Here is an 18,809-nt window from a genome sequence, read left to right as displayed (position 1 = left end):
AGGAGCAGATAGGATCAAAGTAGTGGAATGGGGTAGTGGGTTTTTAATGAGTGTAGGTGTTAACTGTAGAGAATAACCTGGGTGTATGAGATGTTACTGCAGAAGACTTAATGGGGTGGTGATTTGAAATTTTAGGAAATAGTGGTATATAGGGGTAGGGTTAGTTGGTGGTGCAATTTTTTCCTAAGAACAGGAATAATGAAGATAATTTAACGTAGGTAGGCCGTGGCTGGCCTCACACTTCAGTACAGTAGGTGGCGGTGTATGCACCTTAACGTTGGATGCTATCTGCCAACCCAATCCCAGAGAAGAAGAAGAAATTTACGTCACTGCTAAGGCTGGACGAACATGGCGGCTGTCATGAGATTTGTCAACCGAAGCACCTTTGGTTCTAGAATGGGTCATCAATGTTTATTCTTCAGTTGTTCAGCAGCAGTGGCGAAATCAGTAAGTCCGTGTGTTTTCTTTCTTCAACATCTCTCCAGTGCAGTGGCTTTTTTTTAAATACATTTTTTATTTGATTAAACAAGTGCCTGTTATTAGCCTAACTTAGCTAGCTAAGGTTACTAGAGTACTAACTAACTTTTGGTTAAAATTAATGCTAAGGACCGCTTTTAAAATGTGTGTGAAATACTATATTTTGGTATAACGAGCAATGCCATAGCCATAATTGTGTGTGTGTGTGTGTGTGTGTGTGTGTGTTTACTTGTAGTTAGCTACGTGTACTGTCTCACACTTACCTCTGTTGTTGACAGGTTCAGGTTGGTGCATCTGCTGGGAAGGCTCTCCCAGAGAGGGTAAAGATAGTGGAGGTTGGACCCAGAGATGGTCTTCAGAATGAAAAGGTATAGTAGTATTCCACTTTATTAGGATTTTATGCTTTTTTTTCTGAGTCCACCGGTGAATTACATATTTTTGGTGGTGCATTGAATTGAGCAGGTGTGGCTGGGTGGGTGTCGCTCAAACTCATGAGGAACCAGGAAGTATTTTTACAGTTCTAGGGAACTGTGTCAAAAGTCACCTGTTGCAGATGTTATTGTCATAACTCATGTCTCTCTTGCTGTCCCTGTCAGACTCTTGTCCCTACTGAAGTTAAGATTCACCTGATTGACATGCTCTCAGAGGCGGGTCTTCCTGTCATTGAAGCCACAAGCTTTGTCTCTCCAAAATGGGTCCCACAGGTGAACTTACTAGAGTGTTTCGTTTACTCAACAACATCTCCTTTCACATTGTATATTCCAGATCATCACTGAATATCGGTGTCCATGTGACTACCATAGTTTGCTTTACAGATGTTTATTATGGATACTGTATTCATTCAATTATGAAAATAGTTGCAATTGCATAATTTGTGATGTGTCCTGTCCCTCCTGATTGACAGATGGCCGACCAGGTAGAGGTGATGAAGGGGATCAACAGACGGCCTGGTGTGTCCTATCCCGTACTGACCCCCAACCTCAAGGGCTTCCAGGCAGCTGTACATACCTCTGATTGGCTCCATGCACATGTTACTGTGCTTACTGTGTCACCTCAACATCAAATAGACACATAACAGAAACACAGAGATGTTTGAGTAACTCATGTAACTCAGTAACTTAATAATTCCATCAAAGCTAATTATTAAACCATTGTAAGCAATGTGGTATTTTTAGACTGTAGGTATTGAGCAAGTATGTTGCTGGTTATTGTCTCAGGTGAAGGCAGGAGCAGCAGAGGTGGCCATATTTGGGGCAGCCTCTGAGCTGTTTAGTAAGAAGAACATCAACTGCTCTGTGGATGAGAGCCTGCAGCGCTTTGAGGAGGTCACCAAAGCAGCCAAAGAGGCCGGTGTGCGAGTCAGAGGGTAAGATTGACAGACAGACATAGGGAGAGGCAGAGGAAGAAAATGGGAGCGGTCGTGATTTTCAATGGGAAAGTCTTTAAAATGCTGTAGGGTTGTTTACAGTTCTCTAAGACGTCAGGTTGTTTGACTCCAGGGCATCAGTCTCACCGCCTTGCTCTGTTCCCTCAGGTATGTGTCATGTGTGCTGGGATGCCCATATGAGGGCCAGGTGTCACCAGACAAAGTGGCTCAGGTGAGTTCCTCTGACTCAGACCAAGCCCAGCATTCTATTACTTGTCACTGAGAACTGTCTCTTCATTTTCCCTTATAAATGTAATTATACTCCAAATAGATTTTATTAACAGTGTCATAGAGGTTTAAACCTGCTTGAAGATTTCACCTGTTGCTTTCTCTAATGCAGGTAGCCAAGCGTCTGTATTCCATGGGTTGCTATGAGATCTCTCTGTGCGACACCATAGGTGTGGGCACACCGGGCGGCATGACTAAGATGCTGGAGGCAGTGAGCAGGGAGGTGCCTGTTGACGCCTTGGCAGTCCACTGCCATGACACCTATGGTCAGGCTCTGGCCAACATCCTTATCGCCCTGCAGGTACTGCACAGTAAGACCTGAAACTGAGTGCAATATAGAGGAGGACTCTGATTTGGTGTATAAAAAGTACTGCAATACTTCTGGCATACATTTGATGAAGATGCTGTTTATTTTTGCAGATGGGCATCAGTGTTGTGGACTCGTCCGTGGCTGGCCTGGGCGGGTGTCCATATGCACAAGGGGCTTCTGGGAATGTGGCCACAGAGGATGTGGTGTACATGCTGCATGGACTCGGCATTCAGACAGTGAGAATTCACCTCTTCCCTCTCTTTCTTTATCAGTCTCCCTCTTTCACTTCCTCCCTCAGTCCAATAGAGTCTGGCAATCTGTTACGAGAAAATGTTCTACTTCCTGTGTATTGAAAAATTAATTGTCTTCAGTGTTTACTTTTAACACAACACGTTTGATCTGGAGGAGTCCCAGTTCTCTTTATAAACTGGTCAGTACACATGTAAAGTTCCCTGTTTCAGTGTGTGACTCTGTTGTCCTCCTTCTCCCTCTGTCTCAGGGAGTGGACCTGCCCAAGCTGATGGATGCTGGAGCGTTCATCTGTAGTTCCCTGAACAGAAAGACTAGCTCTAAAGTGGCCCAGGCAACCTGCAAACTCTGAACCTGGCTCCACGAAGGCCTATAAGAGGGATGTCACGAATGATACCTACAGACATGGCCAGAAGGCATTACCAAGGCAAAGCACACACACACACCTGTGCCACTTAGATGTAATATACTTTGATTTAGCTGTAGGTAAAAACGGTTGTAAGAATTGTGTGTGTTCCGTTATTTGATATAAGTAAAGTACCTTTCTTATGAATGAAAACATCAAAATAGTTGGAAAGCCTTGCTCAAGTGGTGCCTTCTCATTCTTGTCATGTCCTCCATACACCTGGTGCCTTGTTGTCCTCTTCCTCTGTGTGTTACATGATCATTGCTAATGCACAAACGGTTTATTCAGAGTATATTATGCTGTTGAATATGTATCTCATACCAAACTTAAATCAACAGAAAGTTAAATGAAGGGATTATTGACACTTATTGTTGTATTGACCATTTGGGTGTACAAACAGCCTTGTCCTTATTTGTCAATCTTCATGTTCAGACAGCTGTTGGAACTGTGGCTAAAGGATGGGTAATGGCAGTATATTGCAGTAGGTATCTAAAACAGACCTTGATGTTTGTAGAGTGGAATAGAAAACAGATCTATTGATGAGAATCAACAAATTGATTTCTATTATGGGACAGGGAGTCACAGGATTTAGCCATTGTGTTGTCATGTTTGTTATTGTCATCTTCCAAATCTTACGACTATCCTTACTTGAAAACCACTTGGGATTTGCAAACCTACCATATTAGGGCAGTAAAGTCCGTCATTCCAGCAGTTGGAATAGAATTGTAATGTTTTCGTCTGTTTAATTCTTGGTTTTGGTGTGTCTCATTGTGAATGTAAATATTTATTGTAAAAGGTTGCACTACTGAAATGACGCTGTTAGAAAAGTTTATCACAAATCTAAGGAAGCTAAATTCTTGGCTGTATTTAAATAAATAAAATACTTACTCTTTAATGAATGTGTTATGCATATTTAATCGAACAAATGGCATAACCCTGTGCATTTACACAGCCAGTGTCTGTGACACAGCTACGGAAGTGTAGCTGAAATATCTACCAGCATGACACTGCCTACCCAACCAGGACATAGAGATGAATCACCTAGAGTTCTGGTGAGTTTATAACACTAGACTAGTTGAGGAATCCACATTGGGGCGGCAGGTAGCCTAGTGGTTAGAGCGTTGGGCGATCTAGGTTGCTAGATCGAATCCCCGAGCTGACAAGGTAAAAATCTGTCGTTCTGCCCCTGAACAAGGCAGTTAAACTAGGCTGTCATTGTAAATAAGAATTTGGTCTTAACTGACTTGCCTAGTTAAATAAAGGTTAAAAAATATATATAATTATTCATTCATGGCACTTCAAAACCAATCAAAGGTGGTACCATTGAGATACTTGTAAACCATAGGACGTACTGTACAGGAATCCAATCGGATTCTTCTAAAGACTTCATCTGTATCGCAATGTTCCCGCGTTAGCGGAGACTACATTCACGGTAAACGCTGCATATGTCAGCTCAGTCGAAAAATTAGATCACGCGATACTGATTGAATGGAACCCGAACCGACATCTCAGTGGTGGGAGGTAATGGTTGAGTCATGTTCTGAGAGGTTGGGATTTTGCACTTAATGTAAAGCAAGAGATACAGAACAAACAGGCAGTGTTTGTCTTCCACACCTAGTAGTAACCGACAGAGAACCTGACGGAGAAGCTGGACCTGCTATACTGAGATTTCCTTTAGCTTGCTTACACTTCAGAGTCCCAGAGAAACATTCAAATAAAATGTTGTCCTTTCCTGGTTGATACGTATGAGCCAACAATGACTTGGACATAAACATCAGAGAAATTCTGACTTCTAAATTAAAATGAACCCTAAAGCAATGGTATGCCAAAAACCAAGACTGTGTTGGGAACATCTATTCACTCTGTGCATGTGTGTACATTAATTAATTAAACATCCTGTATAACAGGACGTCATTGCCCTGTGCTGCTGGCTTGGTCCTGTATGTCACGTGGGGCTGTTTTAAGGTCCTGATTAGATATGTTCTGATCTAGTCACTCAGGCTAAGTCAGACAGAAATGGGGCCAAATATCTAATATTACTGAATACCGAGTTACCTGAAGAGTAACTTTCCAGATAAAGTGAAACAGGAACAGGAATTAAGTCCACTACTGTAATATGAATGATGCCAAAGTAAAATAAATGTTCATATTTTATTTATACAAAATAATGTACAAAACAGAAGTTTGAAGCTGATTGTGAAGGTTCTGTTCATGACAATGTGAGGCTATCAGGTGTCCACACCATTGTTCACTGAGAAACACTGTTTTATCCACGTTTCTCTGTAGTCAGATGTTGTGCTCCAACTTTCCAAGATGCCAGCATTTACTTGCATACGTGGACTTGATAAATTAAACAGCAGCATTCCGGGTCTCTCATCTGAATCAACATAGGCCTTGGATGAGGAACGTTTGTGTACAAGCATGTACAAACACAGACAATCTGTTGTGGCATTACAACATAAATATGAGAGGAACCATGCAGATGTAGGACCTGAGCCAGATGTAGGACCCGAGCCAGATGTAGGCTCAGAGGACCTGAGCCCTAGGACCATGCCTCAGGACTACCTGGCATGATGACTCCTTGCTGTCCCCAGTCCACCTGGCCGTGCTGCTGCTCCAGTTTCAACTGTTCTGCCTGCGGCTATGGAACCCTGACCTGTTCACCGGACGTGCTACCTGTCCCAGACCTGCTGTTTTCAACTCTCTAGAGACAGCAGGAGCGGTAGAGATACTCTTAATGATCGGCTATGAAAAGCCAACTGACATTTACTCCTGAGGTGCTGACTTGCTGCACCCTCGACAACTACTGTGATTATTATTATTTGACCATGCTGGTAATTTATGAACATTTGAACATCTTGGCCATGTGCTGTTATAATCTCCACCCGGCACAGCCAGAAGAGGACTGGCCACCCCTCATAGCCTGGTTCCTCTATAGGTTTCTTCCTAGGTTTTTGGCCTTTCATGGGAGTTTTTCCTAGCCACCGTGCATCTACACCTGCATTGCTTGCTGTTTGGGGTTTTAGGCTGGGTTTCTGTACAGCACTTTGAGATATCAGCTGATGTAAGAAGGGCTATATAAATACATTTGATTTGAAATTTGATTTGATGTAGTCTTGTAATAGAGTAAAACAATTTAAAAAGTGATTAAATGATAGAGGAGCTTCTATTAGAATGCATGCTTTAAATAAAACCAAATAAATGATTAATTATGTTGATGCACCATTGCCAAGTAGTGGTAAGCCACTGTCCAGTTTAGACTAATCTTGCACCAACACTGTCAAAGCAAAGATATTTGTTATCATTCTGTTGTCTCATATTGAAGTCATAAAACAGAGAGTATACAAATATCTTTGAGGCAAGTAACAACACATTTCAGTAATTAATAAGCAAACCTCTGAAATGCATTTTCTTTCTAGTAGTCCCTGTTTCTATAGCGCCTTAGCACACCTCCAAAGTATTGGTGATGTGGGTGAATACACGCCTCCGTGTGTCTTGAATACATGCTTGTCACTCTGACAAAATAGTTCCCTATGAGCATTTCACCCTATATTCCCTCAAATATTTTTGGCACAGAGCAAATTTCAGGTCTGCTGAGCGCAAACTTGACCGTTGTGAAAATTCTGTGCAACTTCCAGCGCGCGTTTAATGTGAACGCTGAGGCTGTACCCACTTCAAGTTACAGGTTCAGACGGTAGTCAAAAGGGCTATTGTGGCTATTTGATCATAATGTAGGCCTACCAGAGTGGCCAACCATAAATAAACAATGGAGAAAATGCGTCTCATAACATTTTAACATTGAAATAGCTGTTCTATCATTCACCCTACAGTAGCAGCCAATGTGTGATGTTCAATGTAGCCCTACATTCCATGAGACTTTAAAAGAAAACATGCAGGGCTTGACATTACCTTGTCCTTCAGACAAGGAGGTGACTGAAAAGGTTATTGTATTGTTTGATGTAAGAAACCACTTTACAAAATAACATGCAGTATTATTCCCATAACACTATTTCAGAGAATCAGACAAATGATGTTACCCTCTGCTGCCTATTGGCTACTTAGTTTAGTCAAACCTGTCTCAAAATACAACACTGCCCATTTAAGAAAAAAAAAAGCTCATACTCGACTCACATTTTCAAAGAAATTTACACGTTTTGTGCTCTTGTATGAAGCAATCACTCCCCCATTGCTGACTATACATTATTTATAACTGGGCTAATAACTCACTAACTAGCAAAGGATATGAACAAAATGTGCACATGTGGCTACATACAGCTCTCGCTTTGATAAATAAAAAAGCGCATCTACTCACGACCGCTCATGCTGTAAACACAGTCAAGTTCAAAGCGAATGGCACAGATCCCTATATGGCAATGATCAATTTGCATTTATAAACTGGGTGGTTCGAGCACTGAATGCTGACTGGCTGAAAGATGTGGTATATCAGACCGTTCTAATTACATTGGTAACCAGTTTATAATAGCAATAAGGCACTTTGGGGGGTTGTGGTATATGGCAAATATATCACGGCTAAGGACTGTGTCCAGGCACTCCGCATTGCGTCGTGCATAAGAACAGCCCTTCTTATGCACAATGTATATTGGCCATAAACCACACCCCAGCAGGACTAATTTCTTAAATAGGCCTACTGCAGCTCTGATTGGTTATGCCACACCGGTCTGTGTAGAGTACGGTCTGAGTCGTGCGTGTCAATGCAATAGTTCTTGCATAGTTCATTTTGTTTCGCTATGTTGCATTGAAAGGGAAACGTTGATAGTGAAGGGAAATGGGTTGGAAGGGCTGGTTATTCAGTCTGGCAGTAAGAGTTTAGTTGTATAAAATGGAATGTGGCTCACGACAGGGTTGTCTAGCTCCATGGCAGTATAGGGCAGTAATAGCTAGGGCAGTAGAGACTTTGAGAAAAGTCTGTCTCTCATACAAAGTCTTACAGGAGGACCAGCTTGAACAGGCTTGACCAATGAGGTGAGGCCTGGCTCCATAGGCCTCCATGTTTGGTTCAGTCTTGGGATAGAGTGGACATCCACTCTAGGACAGGTTAGGGGCAGACGCATGCATGTGAGCCGGTAAGGTGGCTTGTAGGTGGCCTGGAAACTGGGGCTTTAAGGATTGTTTCTCCAGCCTAGACATAGGTAGAGTGCTGCAGGCACTGCAGGAATTATCCTTGTTGTACCGTTCATGCAAGGCCAAGGTGCGCTCTCTTCTCTTCATCTTTTGTGCCATGCGAGCGACGCCCTTGGAGACGAGGTAGATGATCTCACAGACGTTGAGCACGATGCAGAGGGCCGAGGCGCCCACCATGAAGTAGGTGAAGACCTTCTTCTCTGTGGGGTGGCCGATGTAGCAGTCCACCTGATTGGGGCAGGGGCTGACCTCACACTTGACCAGCCTGGGCAGGTAGAAGCTGTCATAGATTTTGTGGAGGATGTAGAGGAAGGAGATCTCGATGCCTGTCTTGACGAAGAGGCTGAGCAGGTAGGTCCACCAGAGGCCGCCGTGCTTTTTGCCTGTGTTCTCGTACAGCTTGGCCTTGTTGCCATGCTTGGCGTGGTACTTCCGCTCACGTTCATCGCGATACGCCACATGCATCACCACCATCAAGGAGGGGCAGGTGACGAAGATGAGCTGCAGGGCCCACAGGCGGATGTGGGAGATGGGGAAGTAGTGGTCGTAGCAGACGTTAGCACAGCCGGGCTGCTTGGTGTTGCAGTCAAAGTCCTTCTGCTCATCGCCCCACACGCGTTCTGCCGCCACCACGTACACCATTACCCTGAACACAAACACCACAGAGAGCCAGATACGGCCGAACGCAGTGGAGTACTTATTCACCCCACTTAGGAGGGCTTGGAAGGTCTTCCAATCCATGATTGGGGCTGGATGTTGACAGCCCCCTTTTTAGAATGAGCTTTCTTTAGTTTGATTACTATGGATTACTGGAGCAACCTGAGTAGATAAAAGAGAAGATGGGGGAGAGAGGCATCAATATAACCTGGATCATGGTATGAATTAATTTCACAATCTTCACAAACACTTGAAGATTGTTGGGTGTAGGGCTATTACTTTGATGTGCCTTTTATAGGAACCAGAAGTATAATATCTATTTTTTGAGAAATTGACTTGAATGCACTGGCATTTTGTTTCCCCTTTTCAATAGATTTGTCATTAGTTTACTTCCACATATCCCACATGTTGACATGCATAAAAAGTGAACTTTATCAACAAAGATCACTTTTTATCCTTGTAATATTTACCTGAGGAGGTTTACACAACCAAAAGGTTTACACACAGGTACAGCGCATTCGGAAAGTATTCAGACCTTTTGAATTTTCCACATTTTGTTGCAGCCTTATTCTAAAATGTATTAAATGTTTGCACATTTATAAAAAATAAAAATAATAATATCACATATCACATTTAGATAAGTATTTAGACCCTTTACTCAGTACTTTGTTGAAGCACCTTTGACAGCGATTACAGCCAAGAGTCTTCTTGGGTATGATGCTACAAGCTTGGCACACCTGTATTTGGGGAGTTTCTCCCATTCTTCTCTGCAGATCTTCTCAAGTTCTGTCAAGTTAGATGGGGGGGGGGGGGGCGTCGCTGCACAGCTATTTTCAGGTCTTTCCAGAGATGTTCGATCGGGTTCAAGACCGGCCTCTGGCTGGGCCACTCAAGGACATTGAGATTTGTCCTGAAGCCACTCCTGCGTTGTCTTGGCTGTGTGCTTAGGGACGTTGTCCTGTTGGAAGGTGAACCTTCGCCCCAGTCTGAGGTCCTGAGCACTCTGGAGCAGGTTTTCATCAAGGATCTCTCTGTACTTTGTTCCATTCATCTTTCCCTTGATCCTGAATAGTCTCCCAGTCCCTGCCGCTGAAAAACTGCCACCACCATGCTTCACTGTAGGGATGGTGCCAGGTTTCTTCCAGACATGACGCTTGGCATTCAGGCCAAAGAGTTCAATCTTGGTGTCATCAGACCAGAGAATCTTGTTTCTCATCGTCTGAGAGTCTTTAGGTGCCTTTTGGCAAATTCCAAGCGGGCTGTCATGTGCCTTTTACTGAGGAGTGGCTTCCGTCTAGCCACTCTACCATAAAGATCTGATTGGTGGAGTGCTGCAGAGATGGTTGACCTTCTGGAAGGTTCTCCCATCTCCACAGAAGAACTCTGGAGCTCTGTCAGAGTGACCATCGGGTTCTTGGTGGACTTCAATCAAGTTGTAGAAACATCTCTAGGATGACCAATGGGAAACAGGATGCACATGAGCTCAAATTCGAGTCTCATAGCAAAGGGTCTGAATACTTACAGGACCAGTCAAAAGTTTGGACACACCTACTCATTCCAATGATTTTCTTTATTTGTACTATTTTCTACATTGTAGAATAATAGTGAATACATCAAAACGAATCAAAATATATTTTATATTTGTTTAAAACTTTTTGGGTTACTACATGATTCCATATGTGTCATTTCATAGCTGTGATGTCTTCACTATTATTCTACAATGTAAGAAAACCCCTGGAATGAGTAGGTGTGTTCAAACTTTTGACTGGTACTGTATGTAAATAAAGTATTTATTTGTAATACATTTGCAAACATTTCTAAAAACCTGTTTTGTCATTATGGGGTATTTAATTTAATACATTTTAGAATAAGGCTGTAACGTAACAAAATGTGGAAAAAGTAAAGGTGTCTGAATACTTTGTGGCAATTGATCAATTCGAATTTTTTGGGGGAAATTACAATTGGGCAAGGTGGGAATGCAAATGAAGGCATATGCTGCTATAGTAGGTCTTCGTTTAACTTGCTTTACCACATTATCCCCAAAAAAGGAATGGATACAGTTCAACGTACAGGCACCATGGTTCTTCATCAAACTAGCTTTTTCTTCTATTGCGCATTTTCAGGTGGCTGAGTATAAACTTTTATGATACGTTGGTACAATGTACGGTAAATCTCCGAATTTTGTCAAACAACGTAAATGTAATAGGTGACGCATGTCAAAACGTAGGCTACAATTCAACATCAACGCAATAAAACAATACAAATGCCTACACCCCATGCTCAACTCATTCACACACCAAAATTAAGTAACAGATTACATTTAAAAATAGATAGCCTACATTCCACTTACTTAACAAATGTTAATCCGTTGTTTGTGCTTTTGTTCATAAATCACTTTTCTTTTTCTGTAGATTTATCTTGGGCTAATTCGTTTTACGCAGAGATTTAGCCCGCTCTACAGGTAGAACGTCGTTGTCTTGAGTAATGGGTCTTTGGAGTATGCCTGTGGGTGGGGGAAAAAAATTCTTGTAGCTTTAGGATTTACAGATTTTTTTTCGCTGGAATACACAACTCTTCGCTCTTTTATGATCGGTCTGATGCATCCACTAATCACACTAGTTCGATAGATATCTGCCTCCTGACAGTACAGACTGCACTTTTACAATGATAAAGAAATTGTGACTTTGTCCTTCACATGGCCTATTATATGTCAAATACAATAAAAACACATCTGGTTTGGCTAATTATCAAACTATCCTGTGTTAATCCCTTAGTAGCACAAAAGCAAATAGACCCATTTTATATAGTTTACTGTGTCCATCAATTAGAGCTCAGATATTATGGTTAATGTCAGATGATTCTTAGTGACAACAATGGATTAGCCTAATAATGTTTTACATTTACATTTTACATTTAAGTCATTTAGCAGACGCTCTTATCCAGAGCGACTTACAAGTTGGTGCATTCACCTTATGATGTCCAGTGGAACAACCACTTTACAATAGTGCATCTAACTCTAAGGGGGGGGGGGGGGGTTAGAAGGATTACTTTATCCTATCCTAGGTATTCCTTAAAGAGGTGGGGTTTCAGGTGTCGCCGGAAGGTGGTGATTGATTCCGCTGACCTGGCGTCGTGTGGGAGTTTGTTCCACCATTGGGGTGCCAGAGCAGCGAACAGTTTTGACTGGGCTGAGCGGGAGCTGTACTTCCTCAGAGGTAGGGAGGCGAGCAGGCCAGAGGTGGATGAACGCAGTGCCCGCAGTTTTGGTGAAAGAACTACAATACTCAACCCGATTTTTTTAAAATTACTAACACAATAAATAGTTTCCATGCACAGTCCTTTCTTCCAGTTAAAACTTGTTCCAGAAGGCCTCCAGCCCTCCACTAACGTAAGAGACCACCACACCCAGAGGTGAATAACAGTTGTTGTTGTTCTGCTGTTCCTCACACCTGATTGGTGGAAAGTATCAAAGGTTTACCTGGTGCAAGGTAACTCTATTGTGGGATGAAGAGGTGGGTCGTGGCAGTGGGTGAGAGGGAGGGGGCACTCTCAAATCATCAAGGGAATTAATCCTTTCAACTTTTTCCATAAAGGCAAAACAATTACTTATCATATTACCTGTTACTTACTGTATCTTCTGCCTGTGTGAAGCAGGATGGGAAATCTGACACCTCTTGAAGCTGGGATGTCACTCCTACCATTTCATTCCCTCTTCCGACAGTCCATCCACTCCTGGCTGAACCCTACATCACAGCCACTAACAACGCATATGCCTGGAATCCTTACATCACAACGCAGCAGGAGAGAGTAGTTTCGCTGTAGCACATTCAGATATCGATTTACAGACATGTTCTCTAACACTAAATATACAAATACATATTTTACAGTTATAAGGAAGGTGAAATCTTATAGTTAGTCATTTTATAAATTGATTATACTATATTTAGAAAAAATTCATACAGTTTTGTTAAATAGGAAATACAGTGCATTCAGAAAGTATTCAGACCCCTTCCCCTTTTCCACATGTAGTTATGTTACATCCTTATTGTCAAATGTAGTTATGTTACATCCTTATTGTCAAATGTAGTTATGTTACATCCTTATTGTCAAATGTAGTTATGTTACATCCTTATTGTCAAATGTATTAAATACACATTTTTACTCATCAATCTACAACAATATCCCATAATGACAAAGAGAAAACAGGTTAAGAAATGTTTGCAAATTTATTACAAATAAAAAAAACAGATATACCTTATTTACATAAGTATGCAGAACCTTTGCTATTAGACTTGAAATTGAGCTCAGGTGCATCCTGTTTCCATTGACCATCCTTGAGATGTTTCTACAACTTGATTGGAGTCCACCGGTGGTAAATGAATTTGATTGGACATGATTTGGAAAAGCACACACCTGTCTATATAAGGTCCCATAGTTGACAGTTCATGTCAGATCAAAAACCATGTCATGAGGTCAAAGGAATTGTCCATAGAGCTCCGAGACAGGATTGTATCGAGGCACAGGTCTGGGTAGCATTGAATGTCTGGAGCATTGAAGGTCCCCAAGAACACAGTGGCCTCCATCATTCTTAAATAGAAGAGGTTTGGAACCACCAAAACTCTAACTAGAGCTGGCCGCCCGGCCAAACTGAGAAATCGGGGGGAGCTTCAGAGTTCCTCTGTGTAGATGGGAGAACCTTCCAGAAGGTCAACCATCTCTGCAGCACTCCACCAATCAGGCCTTTATGGTAGAGTGGCCAGACGGAAGCCAAACAGCATAGGCAGGGGTCCCCTCGATGTCCGGGGTGGGGGGGGGGTGGCATCAGCCAGGGGACCAGGAACCATCGGCCTGAGGAGGGAAACATGAAAGGAGGGTGAGATCCGGTAGTTGGCGGGGAGTTCTATCCGATAGGTTACGTCATTGACCCTCCGGAGGACCTTGAAGGCCCCACAAACCAGAGGCTCAACTTCCGGCAGGGCAGGCGGAGCGGAAGATTCCTGGTGGAGAGCCAGACGCAATCACCAGGATGTAACACGGGAGCCTCACTGCGGTGGCGCTCCGCCTGATCCTTCTGATGAAGGACGGCGCACTGGAGCTTCCCGTGAGCGATGTTCCACACTGCTGATATTCCAGGACACACTGGAAGGGAGTAAGCCCGGTGTAGGAGTGACGGTAAATTGAGCATATTCCGCCCAGGGAAGGAAACGAGCCCACTCCCCCTGCCGGTCCTGGCAGTGACTCCTTATGAACCTCCACCTCTCCTGGTTGGTCCTCTCCACCTGCCCGTTACACTGAGGCCAGTACCCGGATGTGAGGCTGACCATGGCCCCCAGCTTCTCCATAAAGGCTTTCCAGACCCGTGACTTGAATTGGGGACCACGGTCGGAAACTAAACTCAGCAAAAAAAGAAATGTCCTCTCACTGTCAACTGAGTTTATTTTCAGCAAACTTAATATGTGTAAATATTTGTATGAACATAACAAGATTCAAACATCTGAGACATAAACTGAACAAGTTCCACAGACATGTGACTAACAGAAATGGAATAATGTGTCCATGAACAAAGGGGGGGGGGGTCAAAATCAAAAGTAACAGTCAGTATCTGGTGTGGCCAACAGCTGCGTTAAGTACTGCAGTGCATCTTCTCCTCAGGCACTGCACCAGATTTGCCAGTTATTGCTGTGAGATGTTATCCCACTCTTCCACCAAGGCACCTGCAAGTTCCCGGACATTTCTGGGGGGGAATGGCCCTAGCCCTCACCCTCCGATCCAACAGGTCCCAGATGTGGTCAATGGGATTGAGATCCGGGCTCTTCGCTGACCATGGCAGAACACTGACATTCCTGTCTTGCAGGAAATCACGCACAGAACGAGCAGTATGGCTAGTGGCATTGTCATGCTGGAGGGTCATGTCAGGATGAGCCTGCGGGAAGGGTATCACATGAGGGAGGAGGATGTCTTCCCTGTAATGCACAGCATTGAGTTTGCCTGCAATGCCAAAAAGCTCAGTCCGATGATGCTGTGACACACCTCAGTATAACGCTCATTCCTTCGACGATAAACGCAAATCCGACCATCCCCCCTGGTGAGACAAATCCGCGACTCGTCAGTGAAGAGCACTTTTTGCCAGTCCTGTCTGGTCCAGCGATGGTGTGTTTTTGCCCATAGGCAACGTTGTTGCCAGTGATGTCTGGTGAGGACTTGCCTTACGACAGGCCTACAAGCCCTCAAGCCAGCCTCCCTCAGCCTATTGAGGACAGTCTGAGCACTGATGGAGGGATTGTGCGTTCCTGTTGTAACTCAGGCAGTTGTTGTTGCCATCCTGTACCTGTCCCATAGGTGTGATGTTCGGATGTACCGATCCTTTGCAGGTGTTGTTACACGTGGTCTGCCACTGCGAGGACGATCAGCTGTCCATCCTGTCTCCCTGTAGCGCTGTCTTACGTGTCTCACAGTACGAACATTGCAATTTATTGCCCTGGCCACATCTGCAGTCCTCACGCCTCCTTGCAGCATGCCTAAGGCACGTTCACGCAGATGAGCAGGAACCCTGGGCATCTTTCTTTTGGTGTTTTTCAAAATCAGTAAAAAGGCCTCTTTAGTGTCCTAGGTTTTCATAACTGTGACCTTAATTGCCTACCATCTGTAAGCTGTTAGTGTCTTAACGACCGTTCCACAGATGCATGTTCATTAATTGTTTATGGTTCATTGAACAAGCATGGGAAACAGTGTTTAAACCCTTTACAATGAAGATCTGTGAAGTTATTTAGATTTTTACAAATTATCTTTGAAAGACAGGGTCCTGAGAAAGGGATGTTTCTTTTTTTGCAGGTAGACCAGAGAGAGGGATAAAAACAGCAGGATTTCGAGAATCTTTCAACAACAACCAGATAGTGGTAAAACCATCAGAAAGCGGGAGATCCATTACAAAGTCTATGTACAGATGTAACCAAGGCCGCTGAGGCACAAGAAGGGGAGGTAGTGTACCTGCTGGAGCGTGCCGGGGAGATTTGGATTGAGTACATACAGAACATAAGTAGACATAGTTGGTGACGTCCTGCGCCAAGGTGGGCCACCAGTATTTATCGGAGAGGGATTGGATGGTGCGGGTGATACCTGGGTGTTCAGTGGCGAGGGATGTGTGTGCCCAAGTCAACAGCCGATCTCTCATCCCCATGGGGACGTACATGCACTCTGGAGGGCAGATGGCAGGAGCGGGTTCCCCCTGGCCGATGTCCACATTTACGTCCCAAAACACGGGGCCAACGATACAGGAGGACCGCTTGATAGGCTGGAGGACACTCACAGGACCCTCCACTGACGTGGAACCACAGGGTGTGGGAAAGAAGGTCTTCCAGGATCCTGGTCCCCAGGCGGAGATTCTCATCTTTGACCAGGAGAGGTTATGGAGTTCGAGCCACAGGAGGCCAAGGGTGACTTTGTGTGCGGGTACGGTGATGAAGAAGGGAAGGCTTTCCTGGTGCTTGGGTCCCATGGTGAGGGTGAGTGGTGCTGTGACCTGAGTAATTGTGCCGGATCCCAATGGTCGCATATCCAGGGCTTGGACAGGAAAAGAAGAGGAGAGAGGGTATGAGGTTAACTTCAGGGAGGAGGCAAGGGCCTGGGATAAAGTAGAGACAACACCTGAGGGACAGCCCGCCAGTGAAATGGGAACCAGAAAGGGTTTGGTGTTAACGATAATGGAAGACTCACGCCTACCCTGCTCTGCTCTAGTGGGTTAGGACGCACCGGACACCACTGAAGCTGGTGCCTCTCCTGGCCGCAATAGGGACAGAGCCCCAGCTGTCTCCGGCAACGCCGCTCTGCCGTGGAGAGGTGTGTGGCCCCTACCTCCATGGGTTCAGGCTCTGCATCAGGACAGCCAAAGCAGGGAGGTGAGTGGCGAGGCGGACACCGACGCTCCCGAAGAAGGTTATCCAGACGGATGGCCATTGCGATGAGAGCATCCAAGGATGTGTTGTAATCTCGACATGCCAACTCCGTTTGGACCTCTTCGTGCAGTCCACTGCGGAATAGAGTGCGGAGCACCGGCTCATTCCATCCTCTGGAGGCTGCCAAAGTCCGAAAGGTGAAGGCGTACTCCACAGCGGTCTGGGCACCCTGCTGGAGTTGGAAAAGTTGCTCACCTCCCCTCTCTGAAGGATGGTCGAAGACCGCCCTGAACCTCTCATAGGAGAGCTCCTCATCTCCTCTCTCCCAGATGGCCATAGCCCACTCCAATGCCAGTCTGGTCAGCAAGGAAATGACCGTGGCAACCTTGGCCCTCTTGGTGGTGGGGGCTCCCATCTGATAGGCGAAACAGAGGGATCACTGGAGTAGGAAGCCACAGCATTTCGATGGAGTGCCATCATACTTCTCCGGAAGGGACAGTTGGGCATCGCTGACCTAGGTGGACGGCTGGGTAGGCTGAGGGACTGGCTCACTGTGACGACCCGTTGTAGGAGGCCCTCCGTCAGAGGTATGGAGAACCTCGCTTGTGGTGTCAAGGCGGTGGAGAACGCGGAGGACCTCCTTCATGGTCGTACCCAGTAGAGCCAGCTGGTCGTGGTGTTGCTGCAGTCGAGGACACTGTTCTTCGACCGTCTGGAAGATGGTGTAATCATCTGCTGCTTCCAGAATTTCTGAGGCAGTATTCTGTAACGAAGACGCAGGAAGCAGGTGCAGATGATGAGTTTAATAATAACAAGCATGGCGAGTTACAAAACAAGAGAAGCGTCTGGACATGAAAAACAGAACCAGTACTGCCTGATGACTGAGGGTGGTGAGAGCTATATGAAGGGAGAGTAATCATGGTGGTGATGAAGTCCAGGTGTGCTTAATGATGGGGAGCAGGTTTGCGCAATGAGGGTTGCCAGGGATGGTGATTAGTAGACCGGAGAGGGAGCAGAAGTAGGCGTGACGATTGTGGGAGCATCTCCTCTAAGAGTATGAATTAAGCTGGTTGTGAAGGTTTGAATCCTAAGCAACCTGCATACACATTGTTTGAAGAACAATAAATCAACATAGCTACTGTAGTAGGTCAAAGCTGTGTGCTGGAAAACCTTGGTAGAGCTTGGGTGGAGTAGGCATTGTGGTGCTCATGTGAATTTCCTTTATTTTTCGGCTTCAGACAACTTCACTTAAAACATAGTTTTTTTGTTTTTAGTTAGTTAATAGACAACTAAGAAAGAGAGTTCTCTGCCAATAACAGCTAGTTTTCAGTTTTCCCCTCCCCACTTCCAGACAGTCCAAGCAATATTCTTGCTTGAGAAATTTCTCTTTGCTAAGAAGCTATATATATATATTTTTTTTAATCATTTTAATTGAAAATCACAGTAAGGTACTTCATTGTTACCCAGAAATTATTTGATATTGAGATAAAAACGTCTGCATTGGACCTTTAAGTTACCTGCATTTTCGTTGTGTTTCTTTACCCTCTATTCATTGAACAAACATTATTTTGACTTTTGTTTGTTGCATTGACATGGTTGCTTTAGAAAACAATAGTTGAGAGGTATCATCTGTCCTATGTGGTCTCTTTATTCCCTTCCCTTATTCTTATTATTCATGGACATTGAGAGGCCAGGGGTGGCTTACTATGGAAAATGGAGATCAATCCAAATCCAAATCTCCAAGAAAATGGGATGTGGCTAATCTCTTTGATACCACACCCACTTTCAAATAGAGTGTTCACAATAACTTTTACTGTATTGCTGGGTTGATGTTCGTAGGACAAAGTGTCTCAGTATCTTTTCAGGTGGCCATAAGAGCATCTTTGTTGGGATAATATTTGTGGGCAACCACAAACATTGTCATTGGTGAATGGAAAAGAACATCTGTCTGCTTGCGCTAATGCCCAATCCATGTCAGAACATGTTAGCTCTGTTTGGAGATTTGCTTCTATTCAACGCTAT

The 18,809-nt window shown here is 44.3% G+C and overlaps 2 protein-coding genes across 2 annotated transcripts; one reads left to right on the top strand and one right to left on the bottom strand.

The window, feature by feature from the left end:
- Nucleotides 1-258: 258 nt before the first annotated feature.
- On the top strand, nucleotides 259-3,991 carry LOC139553713 (hydroxymethylglutaryl-CoA lyase, mitochondrial-like). The gene is made up of 9 exons (XM_071366312.1): nucleotides 259-447; nucleotides 756-845; nucleotides 1,074-1,181; nucleotides 1,382-1,477; nucleotides 1,695-1,843; nucleotides 2,012-2,075; nucleotides 2,244-2,432; nucleotides 2,552-2,677; nucleotides 2,941-3,991. Exons 1-9 carry the CDS (start codon nucleotides 349-351, stop codon nucleotides 3,040-3,042), a joined length of 1,023 nt encoding a protein of 340 aa, XP_071222413.1. The 5' UTR covers nucleotides 259-348; the 3' UTR covers nucleotides 3,043-3,991.
- Nucleotides 3,992-7,010: 3,019 nt separating this feature from the next.
- On the bottom strand, nucleotides 7,011-11,451 carry gjb3 (gap junction protein beta 3). The gene is made up of 2 exons (XM_071366308.1): nucleotides 11,246-11,451; nucleotides 7,011-9,057 (listed from the first exon to the last, which is right to left on the bottom strand). Exon 2 carries the CDS (start codon nucleotides 8,977-8,979, stop codon nucleotides 8,143-8,145), a length of 837 nt encoding a protein of 278 aa, XP_071222409.1. The 5' UTR covers nucleotides 8,980-9,057; nucleotides 11,246-11,451; the 3' UTR covers nucleotides 7,011-8,142.
- Between the last annotated feature and the right edge of the window lie 7,358 nt (nucleotides 11,452-18,809).

Source organism: Salvelinus alpinus, chromosome 25, assembly GCF_045679555.1.
Source record: "Salvelinus alpinus chromosome 25, SLU_Salpinus.1, whole genome shotgun sequence".
In the NCBI taxonomy this organism is placed as follows: domain Eukaryota; kingdom Metazoa; phylum Chordata; class Actinopteri; order Salmoniformes; family Salmonidae; genus Salvelinus; species Salvelinus alpinus.
The sequence above is the reverse complement of the archived record's forward strand: the minus strand, read 5'-3'. Positions and strand labels throughout refer to the sequence as shown.